The 21662-nt window shown below is 40.4% G+C and overlaps 1 protein-coding gene across 1 annotated transcript; it reads left to right on the top strand.

Moving 5' to 3' along the window:
- The first annotated feature begins 13445 nt into the window (after positions 1-13445).
- On the top strand, positions 13446-14601 carry cbln18 (cerebellin 18). Its single transcript, XM_064972681.1, has 4 exons — positions 13446-13548; positions 13739-13918; positions 14026-14157; positions 14297-14601. Exons 1-4 carry the CDS (start codon positions 13446-13448, stop codon positions 14599-14601), a joined length of 720 nt encoding a protein of 239 aa, XP_064828753.1.
- Positions 14602-21662: the final 7061 nt, after the last annotated feature.

The raw sequence follows: 21662 nt of genomic DNA, 5'->3' as shown, positions 1-21662 counted from the left end.
CCAGAGGCACCCATTCAAATAGTATCTTATGCCAATCTTTAATAGAAGGAACCTCCTCACTAATCCACTGTAAAAGGATGTTTTTCCTCGCTGTGAAGGTAAGGATGCTGTAAAGCCACCTCTTACCCACAGAAGTAACATGCCTACGAGGGAGACCAAACAGTAAAGAAACTGGGTCCAATTCTAGATCAACCCCTAGGATCTATTCAATTCCTTGCAGAACACCAGACCAGTATCTTTGTATTTTGGAACATGACCATAAACAATGTGTTAGGGTGCCTGTATCAGTTATGCATTTCAGACACTGAGGAGAAGAGGAAGAGGGGCTAAAAGCATGTCTGCGATTTGGGGATCATTTTAGATTTTTTTGAAAATGTTTATTTATTTTGGGGAGTCAATCGTAGAGGGTTATATTGCCCCTATCTCGTTAACCTTTTCCTTGAATGAATCAAATGTGTCACAAAAGTGACAAACTCAACTCACCTCACCTCAACTCACCTTTGTATCTCTAAGAATTAACATCAAGACCAAATGTTCACACAAAAGAATACATTGTCCTCTTGAGTGAAATGGATTCATTTGACACCACTTTATGTAATCTGATAATATTTTTCAAATGTTTGTTATTATCTGACCTCCATACCATACAGCTATGCTCAACACATTGTCAGGGATGTACAGGCTAGGGGTATACAGAGCAGTAAAGTTTAGCCATAAGCATTAATACTGTGGTCAGGTGCCACAAAGAGGGATTTAGGAAAATTACAAATGGCTCAGAACATCTTTCTGGTAAGAAGAGGGGCGGGGGCGTATGCCTTATGGCTAACGAGACATGGTGTGATCACAAAACCATACAGGAACTCAAATCCTTCTGTTCACCTGGTTTAGAATTCCTCACAATCAAATGTCGACCGCATTATCTACCAAGGGAATTCTCTTCGATTATAATCACAGCCGTATATATTCCCCCCCAAGCAGACACATCGATGGCTCTGAACGAACTTTATTTGACTCTTTGCAAACTGGAATCCATACATCCTGAGGCTGCATTCATTGTAGCTGGGGATTTTAACAAGGCTAATCTGAAAACAAGACTCCCCAAATTGTATCAGCAAATCGATTGCGCAACCAGGGCTGGCAAAACCTTGGATCATTGCTATTCTAACTTCCGTGATGCATATAAGGCCCTGCCCCGCCCTCCTTTCGGAAAAGCTGCCCACGACTCCATTTTGTTGATCCCTGCCTACAGACAGAAACTAAAACAAGAAGCTCCCACGCTGAGGTCTGTCCAACGCTGGTCCGACCAATCTAATTCCACACTCCAAGACTGCTTCCATCACGTGGACTGGGATATGTTTCGTATTGCATCAGACAATAACATTGACGAATACGCTGATTCGGTGTGCGAGTTCATTAGAACGTGCGTTGAAGATGTCGTTCCCATAGCAATGATTAAAACATTCCCAAACCAGAAACCGTTGATTGATGGCAGCATTCGTGTGAAACTGAAATCGCGAACCACTGCTTTTAATCAGGGCAAGGTGACCGGAAACATGACCGAATACAAACAGTGCAGCTATTCCCTCCGCAAGGCAATCAAACAAGCTAAGCGTCAGTATAGAGACAAAGTAGAATCTCAATTCAACGGCTCAGACACAAGAGGTATGTGGCAGGGTCTACAGTCAATCACGGATTACAAAAAGAAAACCAGCCCCGTCACTGACCAGGATGTCTTGCTCCCAGGTAGATGAAATAACTTTTTTGCCCGCTTTGAGGACAATACAGTGCCACTGACACGGCCTGCAACCAAAACATGCGGACTCTCCTTCACTGCAGCCGACATGAAGAAAACATTTAAACGTGTAAACCCTCGCAAGAATGCAGGCCCAGACCAGCTGGCTGGTGTGTTTACGGACATATTCAATCAATCCCTATCCTAGTCTGCTGTTCCCACATGCTTCAAGAGGGCCACCATTGTTCCTGTTCCCAAGAAAGCTAAGGTAACTGAGCTAAACGACTACCGCCCCGTAGCACTCACTTCCGTCATCATGAAGTGCTTTGAGAGACTAGTCAAGGACCATATCACCTCCACCCTACCTGACACCCTAGACCCACTCCAATTTGCTTACCGCCCAAATAGGTCCACAGACGATGCAATCTCAACCACACTGCACACTGCCCTAACCAATCTGGACAAGAGGAATACCTATGTGAGAATGCTGTTCATCGACTACAGCTTGGCATTTAACACCATAGTACCCTCCAAGCTCGTCATCAAGCTCGAGACCCTGGGTCTCAACCCCGCCCTGTGCAACTGGGTACTGGACTCCCTGACGGGCCGCCCCCAGGTGGTGAGGGTAGGCATCAACGTCTCCACCCCGCTGATCCTCAACACTGGGGCCCCACAAGGGTGCGTTCTGAGCCCTCTCCTGTACTCCCTGTTCACCCACGACTGCATGGCCACACACGCCTCCAACTCAATCATCAAGTTTGCGGATGACACAACAGTGGTAGGCTTGATTACCAACAACGACAAGACGGCCTACAGGGAGGAGGTGAGGGCCCTCAGAGTGTGGTGTCAGGAAAATAACCTCACACTCAACGTCAACAAAACTAATGAGATGATTGTGGACTTCAGGAAACAGCAGAGGGAACACCCCCCTATCCACATCGATGGAACAGTAGTAGAGAGGGTAGTAAGTTTTAAGTTCCTCGGCATACACATCACAGACAAACTGAATTGGTCCACCCACACAGACAGCATCGTGAAGAAGGCGCAGCAGCGCCTATTCAACCTCAGGAGGCTGAAGAAATTCGGCTTGTCACCAAAAGCACTCACAAACTTCTACAGATGCACAATCGAGAGCATCCTGGTGAGCTGTATCACCGCCTGGTACGGCAACTGCTCCGCCCACAACCGTAAGGCTCTCCAAAGGGTAGTGAGGTCTGCACAACGCATCACCGGGGGCAAACTACCTGCCCTCCAGGACACCTACACCACCCGATGTTACAGGAAGACCATAAAGATAATCAAGGACAACAACCACCCGAGCCACTGACTGTTCACCCCGCTATCATCCAGAAGGCGAGGTCAGTACAGGTGCATCAAAGCTGGGACCGAGAGACTGAAAAACAGCTTCTATCTCAAGGCCATCAGACTGTTAAACAGCCACCACTAACATTGAGTGGCTGCTGCCAACACACTGACTCAACTCCAGCCACTTGAATAATGGGAATTGATGGGAAATGATGTAAAATATATCACTAGCCACTTTAAACAATGCTACCTAATATAATGTTTACATACCCTACATTATTCATCTCATATGTATACGTATATACTGTACTCTATATCATCTACCGCATCTTTATGTAATACATGTGTCACTAGCCACTTTAACTATGCCACTTTGTTTACATACTCATCTCATATGTATATACTGTACTCAATACCATCTACTGTATCTTGCCTATGCTGCTCTGTACCATCACTCATTCATACAGTGCCTTGCGAAAGTATTCGGCCCCCTTGAACTTTGCGACCTTTTGCCACATTTCAGGCTTCAAACATAAAGATATAAAACTGTATTTTTTTGTGAAAATCAACAGCAAGTGGGACACAATCATGAAGTTTTTTATTGGATATTTCAAACATTTTTAACAAATCAAATCAAAATTGGGCAAAATTATTCAGCCCCTTTACTTTCAGTGCAGCAAACTCTCTCCAGAAGTTCAGTGAGGATCTCTGAATGATCCAATGTTGACCTAAATGACAATGATACAATCTCCGTATGACCTGCACTGTGATAGTCTCAGAGAAAAGCGCAGAGAGCATCATGACATTTAAGAAGTTTAAAGGATTTGGATACATTTCAAAAACATCCCAAGGAGCACTTTTAACAAATGGAAGGAGTATCAAAAATCTACCAAGACCTGGCTGAAAAAGAAGACTGATCAGAGATGCAGCCAAGAGGCCCATGATCACTCTGGATGAACTGCAGAGATCAAAATTATTCAACAATCAGCCCAAGAAGAAAGCCATTTCTTAAAGATATCCATAAAACGTGTCAACCTCTTACACTTATGGTGGCAGCATTTCATTTTTGGAAGAAAAACTCTCTCCAGAAGTTTTTGTGACAAAAAGATGCTCGACTATGCATATAATTGCTACTGTGAATGAGTCTGCAAAAACCTTCTCTGGGACGGAATTTGTCTTCCAACAAGACAATGATCCAAAACATAAAGCAAAATCTACAATGGAATGGTTCAAAAATAAACATATCCAGGTGTTAGAATGGCCAAGTCAAAGTCCAGACCTGAATCCAATCGAGAATCTGTGGAAAGAACTGAAAACTGCTGTTCACAAATGATCTCCATCCAACCTCACTGAGCTCGAGCTGTTTTGAAGGAATGGGAAAAAATTTCAGTCTCTCGATGTGTAGTATTTTTCCATGAGAGAGAAGCAAGCTTCCAAGAACTGCATGTCAATGAAGAGATATGTGAAAAAACAAAACTGATAGAGACATACCCCTACAAGCGACTTACAGCTGTAATCGCAGCAAAAAATGATTTTATTTATTTGTGGCGCTACAAAGTATTAACTTAAGGGGGCTGAATAATTTTGCATGCCCAATTTTTCAGTTTTTGATTTGTTAAAAATCCGGGATGTTTGAAATATCCAATAAATGTCTGGTTCCACTTCATGATTGTGTCCCACTTGTTGTTGATTCTTCACAAAAAATACAGTTTTATATCTTTATGTTTGAAGCCTGAAATGTGGTCTTCCAAAAGACAATGATCCAAAACATAAAGCAAAATCTACAATGTGGTTCAAAAATAAACATATCCAGGTGTTAGAATGGCCAAGTCAAAGTCCAGACCTTCCAATCGAGAATCTGTGTAAAGAACTGAAAACTGGCACAAATGCTATATCTTTATGTACATATTCTTTATCCCCTTACACTTGTGTGTATAAGACAGTAATTTTGGAATTTTTAGTTAGATTACTTGTTGGTTATTACTGCATTGTCGGAACTAGAAGCACAAGCATTTCGCTACACTCGCATTAACATCTGCTAAGAGATATGTGACAAAGTGTATGTGACAAATAAAATTTGATTTGATTTGAACAGCTGGCCCTTAAATGTACACGGAGAGCTGATATTAATAATATGCATGTCAATATCTCCTGGCTCAAAGTTGAGGAGAGATTGACTTCATCACTACTTGTATTTGTGAGTTGTATTGACATGTTGAATGTACGGAGCTGTCTGTTTAAACTACGAGCACACAGCTCAGACACCCATGCATACCCCACAAGACATGCCACCAGAGGTCCCTTCACAGTCCCCAAGTCCAGAACAGACTTTGGGAGGCACAAGGTACTACAGTACATAGAGCCATGACTACATGGAACTCTATTCTACATCAGGTAACTGATGCAAGCAGTAGAATCAGATCTAAAAAAACAGATAGAAATACACCTTATGGGATTGTGGGGACTTTGAAGACACATACACACACATGCTAACATACTAACAGTGGTGTAAAGTACTTAAAGTAAAAATACTTTAAAGTACTACTTAAGTCATTTTTGTGGTGTCTGTACTTTACTTTACTATCTATATTTTTTACAACTTTTACTTCACTACATTCCTAACTAAAATAATGTACTTTTTACTCCATACATTTTCCCTGACACCCAAAAGTACTCGTTACATTTTGAATGTTTAGCAGGACAGGAAAATGGTCCAATTCACACACTTATCAAGAGAACATCCCTGGTTATCCCTACTGCCTCTGATCTGGAGGACTCACTTAAAACAAATGCTAGGTTTGTAAGTTATGTTGTAGTCTGGCTATCCGTTAAAAAAATATTTAAAAAAGTGCCGTCTGGTGTGCTTAATATAAGTAATTTGAAATTATTTGTACTTGTACTTTTACTTTTGATACTTAAGTATATTTAAAACTAAATACTTTTAGACTTTAAATCAAGTAGAATTTTACTGGGTGACTTTCACATTTTCTATTAAGGTCTCTTTACATTTACTCAAGTATGACAATTGGGTACTTTTTCCACCACTACTTACTATACACACATCCACATGAATTGTGTGTTGTAGAAATGTGGTAGTAGAGTAGTGGCCTGAGGGCACACACTTAATGTGTTGTGAAATGTATTGTAAGGTGTTTAAAGTTATAAAAACCGGTTATAACTGCTTTAATTTGGCTGGACCCTACAAAGAGACGATCCATAATAAATACAAATGCTCTATCTATCTCTATTGCCATCGGACTCCACACTTGACAGATTTAACCTCAATGACCTCAGTGAATCAGAGATAATGTGACTGAAAATCCAATGAGGAGTCTGTTATGGACTAGAATATAATTTGCATGAATCTGAACTATAGAGGTGAACAAGTACAACACAATGTGTATTTGGCTCAACAATATTGGTGTTCCTCTGACGTGTGAATATCTTCACAGCTTTCCTTATGTCACATTCAGCAGCACATTACTTAAATGCTACTAGCTACATACGGTATGTAGCACAACCAGTTCTCGAGACTCCAACTATTATGTGTATATCATATAGCATACACATTCAACGTACAGGCAGGGTTGGGGAGAATGTAAGGGATTACAAATAAACCTGTAACCTGTTACATTACCAGCTAAAGTGTTGTCATCAGATTACAGATACTTTTGAAAAACGAGATGATTACTTCGAGGATTACTTTTAAATTCGGAAAGAATGTTTGCGAGAAAAAAACTCAATGACATTCAAATCAGCATTGAAAAAAGGCGCAAGTTTAAATTTGTTCTACCTGAGCGAGTCTGACCACACATCAGAGACCACTATGATGACATACCAAATGCATTTGATGGATCGAGAGAAAAGAGCAGGAATAGGCTTTTGCAGGCTACAGTCCAAGCTATGACTTCCAATGGTACGACTGCTGTCGGCATCCAAAGATGAACCAACTTGAATAAAGTTTGGAAGTAAGGATAAGAGCAGTGGAGTAGTCTACGGTGATACGGATATCACTTATTATTATTTGTATTTTTTTTTTTTTAATACATTGATTGTTACATCAAACATGTCTAACAATACAAGACAAAAAGTATTAACAAAAAAATACTAAAACATACAAAAATATCAATAAAATAATTTAAAAAATAAACAATTCTAATGCAATTGTATTCACTCTGACAAAATGTCATTATAATGATTCAGGAAGATGATATTCTTGTTGTTATTCACTAGGGATAATGTCTTAACAAGATAATTAAATTAAATCAAAAATATGTGTAACTTGGTACATCATTCTGGAATTTTATTTGGTGTATAAAGTATTTACCAACAAGAATTTAAAAAATCACAATAATTTCAATGGTCTTGTTATCATTGTAATAGTAACATATTATATCCTTCATGTAAAAAAAACATGGCTAGTGTTCAAAAAGCTAAATAAGTATTTTCCCCAAATTCTGACACAAATTTACATTCAAAGAACAAGTGAATCAGATTATCTTATTTTTCACAGAAAACGCAGATATCATCAATAGCCACAAATTTGGACAATATAGAATTTACATGGATATATCTTATGTAGAATTTTAAAGTGCACTTCCTTAAATTAGTTTGGTTTACAATATTTGTAAGGCCTTAACCAACGTTTTTTTAGAGACAATGTCAGGAATAGGGACGGCAAATTAGAGCGTTGAACTAGTAACCGAAAGGTTGCAAGATCGAATCGCTGAGCTGACATGTTAAAAATCTGTCGTTCTGCCCCTGAACAGGCAGTTAACCCACTGTTCCTAGGCCGTCGTTGAAAATAATAATTTGTTCTTAACTGACTTGCCTCGTTAAATAAAGGTTAAAAAATAAACATGTTCCTCTAGGTGTAAATTGGTTCTGTGAATGGAGAATTTGACTTATATATTTATTATAAAAAGATTTCTCAAGTAAGCCCACGCCTTCCAATCTGACTTCTGGATAGGCTTTGTGACAATTACCAAAGCTAAAATGAGTTTTCATTAGTGTAGTTAGACCACTGGGGAACGGCTTCGATCACAGAAATAAACTCTGAAAGGTATTGGAAACTCATTCAATGTTGTAAATTGTTCATATGTAAGAATAGTACCCCTCTTGTCAAGAACAAAGTCAATATTCCTCTCATGCCAGCTGTGGTAGAACAATGACTTATTCCTTACAGTTATGTCTGAATTATTCCACAAAATAGCTTTATGTGGGGATTTTCCAGGACATTAAAACTTGTTGGTGAAACCTAGCTAATTTAGAGGGTAATCTTTCAGGAATATATAATTACATTTCAGTAAAAATGTAAGACCTCCCAACTTATTAAACAAATTATTTGGAATGAAATACCATATTGCATCAGTATTGATCAAACATATTTCCAACAAGTTGACCTTGAAAGTGTTATTTATGTCAACAAAATCCAACACTTCCAGACCGCCTTCAGCTCTTTTATTTGAGAGGACTGACTTTTTTTTCCAGATGAAGTCAAGAAAGGTCTTGTTGATCTCTTTACAGGTATAGGGATTTACAAATAAAGATAATGAGGGGTACACAAAGCGAGACAGTCCCTCTGCCTTGGACGGAATCACTCACCCAAGTATAGAAAGATCCCTTTGTAGCCAAGTATTAAATATATTTTTGGTTCTTAATTTTAGGAGAGAAATTAATATGTTGTCTGACTAAATGTTTTTTTTTATGACAGATGTATTCCTAAATATTTAACACAGTCCTTTCCAGGTATATTTTCCAGGTATATTTTCTATTTCTTTATCATCAGAGTCCTATAAACAAAATATTTAACATTTAGAAACATTCCGTTTTAATTCTGAGGCAATAGAGAATGAAGTGATAAGTGCATGGGAGATCTGGTCTTTGTCTCTTCTAAAGAGATCGACGTGGTACATCGACAAAGATCTGATGTACCCCCTCGAAATGTCATCTTGCGCTTAAAAAATGGAAATACTTGTGGAAAATGGCCAAGGGGAACAAGTTTCTGGACGAGAAGAAGCTCGCATCAAAGAGGCTCTGATACCGCAGGATCAGACTGCCAGGAAGAAACTGTGGCTGCTTATACAGAAGGCACGACAAGAGGGAAAGAAGGCTGGGTTCAAGGGCCCACACGCGTTTAACGAAGGAAGAATGATTACTGGGTAACTGTTGACATGAACCATACTGGAACTGTGAGTACTGCCAAGAGTACATTTAATGTACTGCCACGAGTTAATGTACAGTGGGAACTACAATTTATGAACACTTGCCAACTAAAAAAAGGAGAAAAAAATAGATTTGTTATACCGTTAACCACCACTACCTCAGCTGAGCGTAGTTTTCCGTCGGAGTAATCCTCTCAAGGTTCAGTGTTTGTTTTATTGTTCACATGACTACTTCTGTTATCTAGTTTGTGTTATTTCTTTTTTTTATGCAGGAGTTTGTTTTCAACTCACTCAATATCGTTAGTCTGAATGCTCGGGGTTTGGGGGATCTTACAGAAAGGAAAGCTTAATTTTTATATTGTAAACGCAGTAACGCAGATGTTGTCCTTCTTCAGGATATCACTTATTATTGATATCTACGTAGCGCGTTGATGTGAATCACACTGCTGCTCTTTTATTTAGCTATTTGCGCCTCACAGATTGTGGTTGTTGTGGATGGCCGTTCACAAATCTGTGTATTTGAACACAATAATGGTTGAGTTCAAGAAGTTTAAGCTGCCTAACAATCATTGTTTTTGAAACCAGTGGACAGCCTGTGAAAAATGCGCTTGCAATAGCTGCATAGTGCGGATGCAAGCCTATGGAATAAAACTGGGGCTTTTATTGCTCAATCTAATTCATGCTGATAAAAAAAAATCCATAGGCCCAATGGACACATGCTCAAACTTGCACACTTTTGATAGACTTAAACGGACATTCTGTAGTTGCTTCATCAATTTTTATATACACACACACACAGTTGAAGTCAGAAGTTTACATACACCTTAGCCAAACACATTTGCACTCAGTTTTTCACAATTCCTGACATTTAATCATAGTAAAATGTCCTGTCTTAGGTCAGTTAGGATCACCACTTTATTTTAAGAATGTGAAATGTCAGAATAATAGTAGAGAGAATGATTTATTTCAGCTTTTATTTCTTTCATCACATTCCCAGTGGGTCAGAAGTTTACATACACTAAATTAGTATTTGGTAGCATTGCCTTTAAATTGTTTAACTTGGGTCAAATGTTTTGGGAAGCCTTCCACAAGCTTCATAACGATGGTCATTGTGGCCAAACAGTTCTATTTTTGTTTCATCAGACCAGAGGACATTTCCTCAAAAAGTACGATATTTGTCCCCATGTGCAGTTGCAAACCATAGTCTGGCTTTTTTAAGGCAGTTTTGGAGCAGTGGCTTCTTCCTTGCTGAGCGGACTTTCAGGTTATGTCGATATTGGACTCGTTTTACTGTGGATATAGATACTTTTGTACCTGTTTCCTCCAGCATCTTCACAAGGTCCTTTGATGTTGTTCTGGGATTGATTTGCGCTTTTCACACCAAAGTACGTTCATCTCTAGGAGACAGAACGCGTCTCCTTCATGAGCGGTATGACGGCTGCATGGTCCCATGGTGTTCATACTTGCATACTATTGTTTGTACAGATGAATGTGGTAACCATCAGGCATTTGGAAATTGCTCCCAAGGATGAACCAGACTTGTGGAGGTCTACAATTTTTTTCTGAGGTCTTGGCTGATTTCTTTTGATTTTCCCATGATTTCAAGCAAAGAGGCACTGAGTTTGAAGGTAGGTCTTGAAATACATCCACAGGTACACCTCCGATTGACTCAAATTATGTCAATTAGCCTATCAGAAGCTTCTAAAGGTATGACGTCATTTTCTGGAATTTTCCAAGCTGTTTAAAGGCACAGTCAACGTAGTGTATGTAAACTTCTGACCCACTGGCATTGTGATACAGTGAGTTATAAGTGAAATAATCTGTAAACAATTGATGGAAACATTACTTGTGGCATGCACAAAGGAGTTGTCCTAATCGACTTGCCAAAACTATATATATATATATATATATATATATATATATATATATATATACACAGTTGAAGTTAGAGGTTTACATACACTTAGGTTGGAGTCATTAAAACTCGTTTTTCAACCACTCCACAAATTTGCTAGATTGAATCCCCGAGCTGCCAAGGTAAATCTGTCGTTCTGCCCCTGAACAAGGCAGTTAACCCACTGTTCCTAGGCAGTCATTGTAAATAAGAACTTGTTCTTAACTGACTTGCATGGTTAAATAAAAATTAGGGCTGGCTAATAAGTCTTCAGATTTGGGGTTATGCTCAGATAAAACCATTTGCCTAATCTATACTATTTCTAAGTCCTATTCTTGAAGATCAAGGGGTATAACATTTATTGGAATGACTGGAATTCTGATAGACTTTGGTTTTTAATGTAAAGATATAATTGAATCGTATTATTATATGTAGTAGAAACTGATGGGTTAGAAGAAGCCTACATAACCAACCCATAAAGTAAAATGTAACATCCATATATGGCCAGCTATGTAAACTTTAACATTGATTTATCCTGCAATAGATGTTGTTCAATTGGTAAGATACATTTTTGTCTTCTATCTTCTCATGCTTCTTAAGGAGAAAGTAATCTAAAAGTAACGGAACGTAATCAGATTACGTTACTGAGTTTGGGTAATCCAAAAGTTACGTTACTGATTACAATTTTGGACAGGTATCTAGTAACTGTAATGGATTACATTTAGAAAGTAACTTACCCAATTCTGCATACAGACATACAATGCAACATTTATATAAACCTATACTGTATGTATGTGCATTAAAAATAAGTAAATGGTAATCATCAGCAGCAGCAGCACTACTGTAAAATAGACTCTATGACCTCCCTGTTAATTCTCTGTCTAGGGTCACAGTTGGATGATGTTATCTAATGACATAAACCATCACAATACTTTGACCTCCATTCTCTGATTCGCCTCAAAGGAAATGGATAGCATCTGAAGAACCGGGTCGCTCAACAGGGGACATGTGACAGTCAGCAACGCTGACAAAACAACAATCAATACTGTATATGATGGTCAACAATAAGTGGAGAACAGAAACTCTCTCCACCACCTCCGCCCACACCCAGGTGTGAGAACCAGGTGACACCATATCTGGGTCTCCTGATCCACTGATAATGCCTCTCAATGAGACAGCAATAAACCCATGTATATTTGGGAAACGCCATTCAAAATCCTCGATAACAATCTATTCAATAGTAGCACGAAACACTGTGTCCACAGGGAGTTTTAGGGATACCAGACACCGGTGTCCTTTTAAAAACCTACCATTTTCATACAACGGCAAAGATGAGCTGGCTTCTTACAGGACCTCTCATTCACACCCGAGGAAGAAACACTGACATGGCATTGTCTTTAACTTGTCACAATGGGAGACTATTGAATGTGTTCTAGGTGCCCTCCGTTAGGAACCCTACTTCAGCCTGTGTTTTTGGGGTTGGGGTTTGTATACATGGAATGGCTGTGGAGCTTTTCTCATCCATCTGCTGAAGGGTGGGACCTCAGACAGGGAACCAATAGCACGGCAGCACCACCCCGCCTGCATTAAGCTCCTACATAGTCTTAGGAGGATTCCCAAGTCTGCTCACCTACTGTAAGAACAAGGTAACAAGACGTGGGCTTCTTACAGCGATACAGTAAGTACTGCCTTTCCTCCCTTTACCCTCAGACTGTCTGGAGAATCTGGTGAGGTCTGGTGAGATAGGAGCTATGCAGTGATTATGGAATATACGCAAAGCAATACTCTAATGATACTGAAGTTCTATATTGTCCATTTTGATGAGTGACAGCTTTGGATAAGCAAGAAGGCACTGTTGATCATCTTTGATTTGAAATGTAATAACCTATCCGATGGGAAGAGAACTGTAGGTGACAAAACGTTTTAGAATGGGTGTAGGGTGCTTTAGCAAAAGGCTTCATACGCAGAAAATAAAATCTGGGTACTGAGGTCAACTATTGTTTACATGTTTTCATCAAAGATGGTGGAATGATCTATGAATATCAACTATTTTGCAGTTGACTAAACCAGTAAGGAAATGAAGGAGGTTGATGTAACTTTAGAGCACCATCTTGACGAGGCATGCTCAAACAAACAAACTAAAACTTCAGAGTCCCGAATGGGTTGAGTAGACTGTGACTCTTCGTCATTATGACCAGTGTGTGAACTACACATAAATTATGTTTCATACAGCTGGTTCTCAGCAGAGACATAGCCATGCAATGTTTATAAACATTTTCAAAAGTCTCTTTTCATTGTAATATGAAGGTATGCTGTGGAACCAACAGTAACTATCTATGTATTACAGATAATGAAGTTTGTTGCAGTGTCCTCTCTGTGCCTGTGGGGGTTGCTGTGCGTCTGTGCCAGTGTGAAGGCCGTGGGGACTTTAGAGCTGATGCGAGATGCAGCGGGTAACAGAAAACCTCATGACGCCTCAGTTTTTTCTCTTTTCTTTTTGTATGTTATCCGCCCCAAACATATCTTAACAATCAAATGTCATGTCAAACTATTGGTCCTGCTTTGATAACTTTTGACCCCTACTCTCTGCCTCCCTCTACCCCACCTCCCACCTTCCTCCCCTATCCTCCCCACTGTCCCCAGTGGGCTGGACTGGGGTCCTGCCCTGTGGGAAGTGGGACTGTGAGTGTGCTTTCAACAGCCAGCGGAGCTGCTGCTGTGTGGCCAATGAGATGAGTATGCTGGAGGACCACACCTTCATGCGCATGGTGGACATGTGGGAGCAGCTCACCCGATTGGAAAACGACATCATGGAAGTCACAGGTACTGGAAAATACATCTGTTTCCTAGTTTGATTAAGTCAAATCCCTAATGTTCAAGTCCCAGGCTTCTAACTTCTTCTGTTCTCCTGCCCTCGTTCTGTGACTCAGGCAACAATAAGATTGCGTTCACCGCGGCGATGAGATCTCGAAGCGACTGCTTCGGCCCCTTCACTAGCAACGTGCCAATCCGCTACTATGCCATCTCTCTCAACCAGGGTAACGGATACAATGACGCTCTGGGTAGGACGCCACACTGCGTTGTCGCAACATTTCCCCACATACTTACTGGATAAATAACATAACATAAAATAAAACACACATACACACACTCACCCATTTACACTCCCTCTCCATCTCCCTGTGTATGTCCTCTATCCAGGTACCTTCACCGCCCCCCGCGCCGGCCTCTACTCCTTCTCCTTCACGGCCTACTCCAACGCGGGCGTGGATGGCGAGCGTCTTTACCACAAGGTGCAGCTGATAAAGAACAACGAGGTGGTGGCCTCTGTGTGGGAGGACAACCGGGAGGACACGGAGGACAGCGCCACCCATTCGGTGCTGCTGTCTCTGCGCCAGGGTGACCAGGTGTACGTGGAGCTGCTCTCTGGCAGGAGTCTGTGTGGCAACACCAAGGAGTACAACAGGTTCAGCGGATACCTGGTCTACCCCTTCACACAGGAGTAGAGGACAGAGTTGCACACACATGAACACACACATGCACAAACAAACGTGAAAACACACGTACATGCATGAATGCACACAAGCACATACATGCATGCATAAAGGCATACTGATATGGCACTCACACACACATAACGTTCCAAGTGTGTGTATTGTGTGTGTGTGTGTTTGTGTGTGTGTGTCTGTGCACAATTGTAACCAATGATATTCAATGTACAGTTAAATTCAGACAGTCTGCCTGTGAAATAGTATTGCTTTGAACAAAATAAAAGCTGATTCGTTACATGAAGCAGGACATGTGTCATCTTGTGCTGTTTTAACGGTCCTCCACAAGTATGGTCTCATAGCCTCTAAATGAATGTATCTCTAAATGAATGCTGAGTTAATGAATAATAATGGTAAGTACGACCAAATAGGCATACAAGTGAATGATAATGACTCTTAGGCTAGCTAACCTACGTCTTATTAACAATGGCTTGTATTTTGTTGTAGTTAGCATTATTATTTTTAATTTAAACAGGGTTCCCACAAGTCAGGGAATGTCTGTAATATCATGGCATGTTTAAATGTGCATTTCAGACTGGAAAAGTAATGCGATTTAATAGAATAATTGCAGAAAAAAATGGGAATTGTAAGTTTGGAAATGAAATAAGCCTATACTGAATTTGCTGTTGATTTATCACACTGCAATCAATGCCCATTGTACTTTTGGTCTTTGTCTTCAAAATTCTTATTTGTAAACGCAAGTCAATGATTTTTTTAAATGTATGAATGGGAAACCTGTTTCATAAAGGCCACCAGTCCGTTAATTTAATTTAAAAAAGCGAGATCAAATTTAGATGGGACCATAAGCGTTCAGCTGCTTGGGAATTTTGGTCAAAAACTACGCCCCCACATTTATTTTGACGACATAGACGCATAACGCTTTGATTGGACAGCAAAATGATTGTGGCGCGCGAAAGTCAGATCAGAGCAGGCTTCCTCAGGCAAGGGCTGCAGTCGAAACACGTTATTTTTACCCCTCAGCCCTTGCACTATCCACCTTCCCTCGGGGGAGTCTCCGTCGAAACCGGATGCAGTTTGATTGCCGTCTAAAGTGGAGGTCCAATTCACAAACGTTACCCCCTCTTTGATCACTTGCGAGGTTGATATGACCCACAATTCAATGCAAATTGTAGTCACGTCAAACTCTGGTGACTGTGAAGTGTCAAATGTAATCAACAAGACTTCAGTTTCAGCAAGCCAATAAAAAAGTATGAAGCTAGCTTGCTAAATATATATAGCTCTGACAAATTGGCTTAGTCTCATAGTGAGGAGTCTATAAAACTTTGCTAGATTCATAAACATATTTTTTGCAATTCTGAAATGTATTGGAATAAATTACCAAACTATAAAACTTGCTCGCCAGCTATGGTTAACTGTAGCTAGCTACCTGACAGGAGTGCTAGCTAGATACGTTAGCTTACTAGGCACATTAATAGCTTGAGCTACATACGTTAGCTTACTAGGTAAGCTTTAGCTTTAGGTTGGTTGTTTTTAAGCTCAACTTCAAGATTTCCTCCAAGGATGTTTCTTCATCATCACTCTCCCTCACTTGGGCAAGGGACATTTAAGGTACACTCGGATGTGACTATGTAAAACGTCATTCAACGGCTGAGGGTTTAGGGCCGAGGGCTGTCTGCTTTGAGTTTGAAACGCAGCCAAGGTGTCTTTGCTGCAAGTTTTGATCAAAACGGTAGGATAATGATTGTAGCCAATAACGTAAGTTTGCAAGTTAAGCATGTAACAAGACACGTGTTGTAGGCCGACATTTGAATTAGGTAAGTAGGATTTACATGGGGGAAAGGTGGCAAAGCTCTTGGGAAAAGCGCAGGTCTCGCTCTTAAAATACTTGTTGTACTCCTCCATCTTGGCCTTCATCAGAGTGAGATCAAACAGAGAAATGGAAAATATATTTACATTGTCTACAATACCAATGACATTGGTATCAACCAACTGTGTGAGTGTGTTACAGTTCGACGTGTCAATTCATTGTTGAACAGTGCCATGGTGCTGCTGAATTGGTTTGAGCCCCTTTGAGATTGGCAGTAGCCTACTTCAGTAAAGAATATGTCTTTATCTGCCTAACCTCGTCCCCCAGGTTCTTGCATGAGAGACAATTATATACAATTATATTCATAGAACTCACTCTGCTCAGATCAAAGCAAGTGGCCCACATTGTGATGCTTCATAGTTGCCATTGTAGTAGCATTGTTGCTTAGAACACTGTGGAAAGCAGATACATTGTGAATTCTGATTTCAATTCTCACTGGGCACACTAATATTGGGATGACTTCAGTCTCTCTGGTGGATTATTACTTGAATAAATTATGTTCTTTTCATTTCAACATCATTGGACAGTTTGAGCCTGTGATCTTCACCATTGGCACAGGTAAGAGTGAAGGTAAGAGTGAAGGAGGGTATGATTGTTATGTTGTTGCTTCTCCCAGTTTTACAAATGTGTTTTGGATTCCACCACAGTGATTACAAACATCAAATCATGTAAAGTAGTCTACATAACAATAACTTGATTGGACTTGAACTTACTGGAACAACTGTGTACGAGATACTGCAACAGGAGTTGCACTATTGGTGTTCGCTAAATAATAACTAATACAAAGGAGTTTGGAATTCTGTTGTTCCTTATAAAGAAAAAACAAAACCATACATTTTGTGGGGGGGGAGATTGACACCTCACGCCCTGTAAATCAATGAGAGAGAGAACATCCCTCTCCAAATTCACACAGGAATGATCCTTTGTCTACACAGACGGTTTCCACCGAAACTCTAACACGTTCTAAAGTGAATACTGGAACAATATTTCAAACATAGAAATGTGGGGAATGGTCAGAGGAATAATAATAATAATAATGTCATATGGGTTGTTATTTTGTGATGTCATTAAAAATGTTACAAAGGAAATACTATAACTTAAAAAGTATAAACACTACATGTACTAAGTCTCCATCCTCCATGTTGTAAATGCAATATGATGAACATATTTTTGTTAAGATATGAATATGAGTTTAGGAGCTATAAGATATCATTTGTCTCCTATAAATGTTGTGCAGTAAGTAGCCATGCCCCGAGTGAGGTCAGACAGCGTGTCAGCCTCACGGAACCATCCCTTTCGACCAGAAGAGGATTGATAAAGAAATTAACATTTAGACCAGAGAGGCGTGTAGCTGCAGCTCACATCCAAAGTAGTTCGAACTCTGAAAATCAACACGAGGTAGAGGCGAGAAGTGCACCTCCCGGACAATCTCTGGTACAGCTGATTAACTGTCCTAAGTAAAGTATCTAAAAAATATTATTTAAGTGGGACCATTCTACTACTCTTCTCAAATCACTGTAGTACTCTACTCTCATCACCCAACAAGGAACAATCGACACGGCTGGCTAGCCTATTTTCAAAGAGGCAGTTTTAAGAGCGAATGGAAGGGAAATCAACTCTGTAGTTCTGTTCAGGACTACAAGGCGAACAAAGGCATTCACACGTAAATACATTGATGATTTCTTACTCCAAACGGGTGGCGGTTCGTGTGCAACGCATATGATTACTATGAGAGTAGTTCCAATCAACGAAAAGTAAATAAATAATTAAACCAATTTGTGTAGTACTGGGTTTTTTGCAGATGCAGGAGGTTAAGACTGTTCAGAATGATGACATGACACAAGGTTATGATTAATACCTGGACTGTTCTATGGATGTGATAGGAAAAGACATTTAGCGTTTATTTAGGGAGATGGTAACTCTTTAACAGGATCGGTGTGTCCCCCCGCGGGACGGTTGAGTTAACGTAGGCTAATGTGATTAGCATGAGGTTGTAAGTAACAAGAACATTTCCCATGACATAGACATATCTGATATGGGCAGAAAGCTTAAATTCCTGTTAAACTAACTGCACTGTCCAATTTACAGTAGCTATTACAGTGAAATAATGCTATTGTTTGAGGAGAGTGCACAGTTATGGACTTGAAAATGTATTATTAAACCAATTAGGCACATTTGGGCAGACTTGATACAACATTTTGAACAGAAATGCAATGGTTCAAAGGATGTCTGTTGACTCGTTTTGACCACTAGAGGGCACATGAAACCCCAAATACGATATGAAAAGGAAAAAGAGCAAAGAGAGATGTTGAGCAAGAGAGATTATGGGGGATATTGGATGACATACTGTACATGTCCTCTGATGTCATTGTGTAACCCTGTTGTCTCTCACTGCTTATCGGAATGTATTATAAACCAGTGTGTGCCTGGATGTAAGCAAACTCCTCCACTCTTGTAAACTCCCTCTAATGTATGACCCTACACACACGTATGCACGCATACACAAATGCCAAACTTCCACACACATACTCGCACCCACACACATGCACAGGCCCACGCACATACACACATCATTTTAATGTCTCAAGAGAGTGTGGGGGGTTTAAACAGACATGGCAATTATTCCAGCGGACTGGGATTTAAAGTGAATGAGAAGATGCTACTTTGGCATGATAATATGGATACGGTTACAGATTTGTCTTGTTTCAATAAATGTATTGATGATTATTAAATGGTAATAGATAAAATACATAGCAGTATGACGAGTTTACCTGTATTTGCGCGGGAAATTGTGAGGCGGGCGCACTGGGACAAAGAAGTAAGCTTGTACAACAGCATTCGTGCTCAAATATAGTCCGTTGCGGTGCTGAGTAAGAGAGTGGAGAGGTCATGTGTCTCATGCTTTTTTTGTGAAGGATCAGAGTTCAACACCACATTTTGAGGTTTTATAGGACTTTTCACAATGCAATAACCAGGAATTTATATGTAACTATCAGTGGCCGTGTGGTTACTTACCACCCTGGAAGATGTGGGGTTCGATCCCTGTTCGAGTCATATCAAAGACTTGGCAATCAACATTAAGGAGATGTATTGGGGGTAACGCCCTGATACAGACTAACATCCTATCCAGGAGTTGTACTTGTACATTAAAACGGCCTCACACAGCAAACAGTAGGCTACTGCCCTATGGGCTATTCTTGCACGGACGAAGCTTACTTGTAGGAGGGGCGCGTCATGTCGTGCCAGGCTTTTTTCTTCCTGTCTGGTTTTGTGCCCCCTCTGGTTCGTGTGGTGGAGATCTTCATGGGCTATACTCATCCTTGTAAACCGGGTAGTAAGTTGGTGGTCTGTTCATATCCCTCTAGTGGTGTGGGGGCTGTGATTTGACCAAGGGGGTGGGGTTATATCCTGCTTGGTTGGCCCTGTCCAGGGGTATCGTAGGATGTGGCCACAGTGCCCTCTGACCCCATCACAGTCTCCAGTATCTATGCTGCAATAGTCTATGTGCCGGTGGGCTAGGGTCAGTCTGTCCTATCTGGGGAAATTCTCCTGTCTTATCTGGTGTCCTGCGTGATCTTAAGCATGCTCCCTCTAATTCTCAAATCTCTCTCTCTCTCTCTCTCTCTCTCTCTCTCCATCTCTCTCTCCGTCTCTCTCTCTCTCTCAATTCAATTCAATTCAATGGGCTTTATTGGCATGGGAAAAAGTCTTGCTGCTGTGATTGCACACTGTAGTATTTCAAATTTATTTATCAAATTTTGATTTGTTTTCAAATTCTTTGTGGGTCTGTGTAATCTGAGGGAAATATGTGTCTCTAATTTGGTCATACCATTGGCAGGAGGTTAGGAATTGCAGCTCAGATTCCACATAGCCTGTCTTCTCTTGAGAACAAGGTCTGCCTATGGCAACCTTTCTCAATAGCAAGGCTATGCTATTCTCCCTCCCTCCCTCCCTCCCTCCCTCCCTCCCTCCCTCCCTCCCTCCCTCCCTCCCTCCCTCCCTCCCTCCCTCCCTCCCTCCCTCCCTCCCTCCCTCCCTCCCTCCCCCTCCCTCCCTCCCTCCCTCTACTGCAACTGCTGTCTAGATCTCTGAATGCTTGGCTATGAAAAGCCAACTGACATTTACTCCTGAGGTGCCTGGTTCCTCTCTACGTTTCTTCTTAGGTTCCTGCCTTTCTTGTGAGTTTTTACTAGCCACAGTGCTTCTACATCTGCATTGCTTGCGGTTTGGGGTTTTAGACTGGGCTTCTGTATAAGCACTTTGTGACATCTGCTGATGTAAAAGCGCTTTATATATAAATACAAAATGTGAATTTGTCCAAAGCTTACTTACATATCTGAAGGCCTTTGTGTTTTACTAAGTCTGGTTACTGAGACTGCTGGTATTTCTTGAACTATTCCACTGATTTTAAAAGATATAGCCTACACATGCCATGTATGTGTTCCCTAGAAATTCAGGTGCACGGTATCTTTTCATATGAAAAACCACTTGGAGTGGAAAAAAGCAACGAGGGAAAAGTCTAAAGCCTATTCCTAAATGTTTAATAATGACTAAGGATTCAATTATAATTTCAGTTTGAGTAGATGCAACAAAAGACCTGATTATTCTATGGTAATAACTGTATAAGGAAGTGCTACGACCAATTAAGCCCTCCTTCCACATGTCCTCAACATGGAATCCCCTGTCTGTGACATCAGCATGGAGGAGAGGGTCAGGGCAGCCCAATGACATCAGTGATACCTTGGTGACACATTGAGACAAAAGCCTTGTTTACACCTTGCGCTAACATGTGAGTTTCTCGATCTGATAAATATGATTCAATCACTATCTGAGCAAGGTTTGTCACGTCTACACATTGCATTTTAAAATGTGTCTCTTATCCGTCTACTGTGTCCATATTGTAACCAGATTAGCTGATGCTTCCATGTATTCAAATCATTTGATAGATATTCTTTCAAAATAATATGGATTTATTTATAAGGGAATTACTGATGCCATAAGTCAATGGTGCTACCTGTCAATGATTTTATATAATGATGTATAATGATTATTTAAATGGTTTGGCCATCCAGGTACGTTTATGGTTGATTGATTTCCAGATTCCAGACACAATGCGTGTCTGACTACCTCCCGAAGTAGTCAGGAAGATCCGATCACAATCAGATCACAATGTGTCGTTTAATCTTCTACA

Source organism: Oncorhynchus masou, chromosome 9, assembly GCF_036934945.1.
Source record: "Oncorhynchus masou masou isolate Uvic2021 chromosome 9, UVic_Omas_1.1, whole genome shotgun sequence".
In the NCBI taxonomy this organism is placed as follows: Eukaryota; Metazoa; Chordata; class Actinopteri; order Salmoniformes; family Salmonidae; genus Oncorhynchus; species Oncorhynchus masou.
This window is presented reverse-complemented; position numbering and strand designations above follow the sequence as displayed.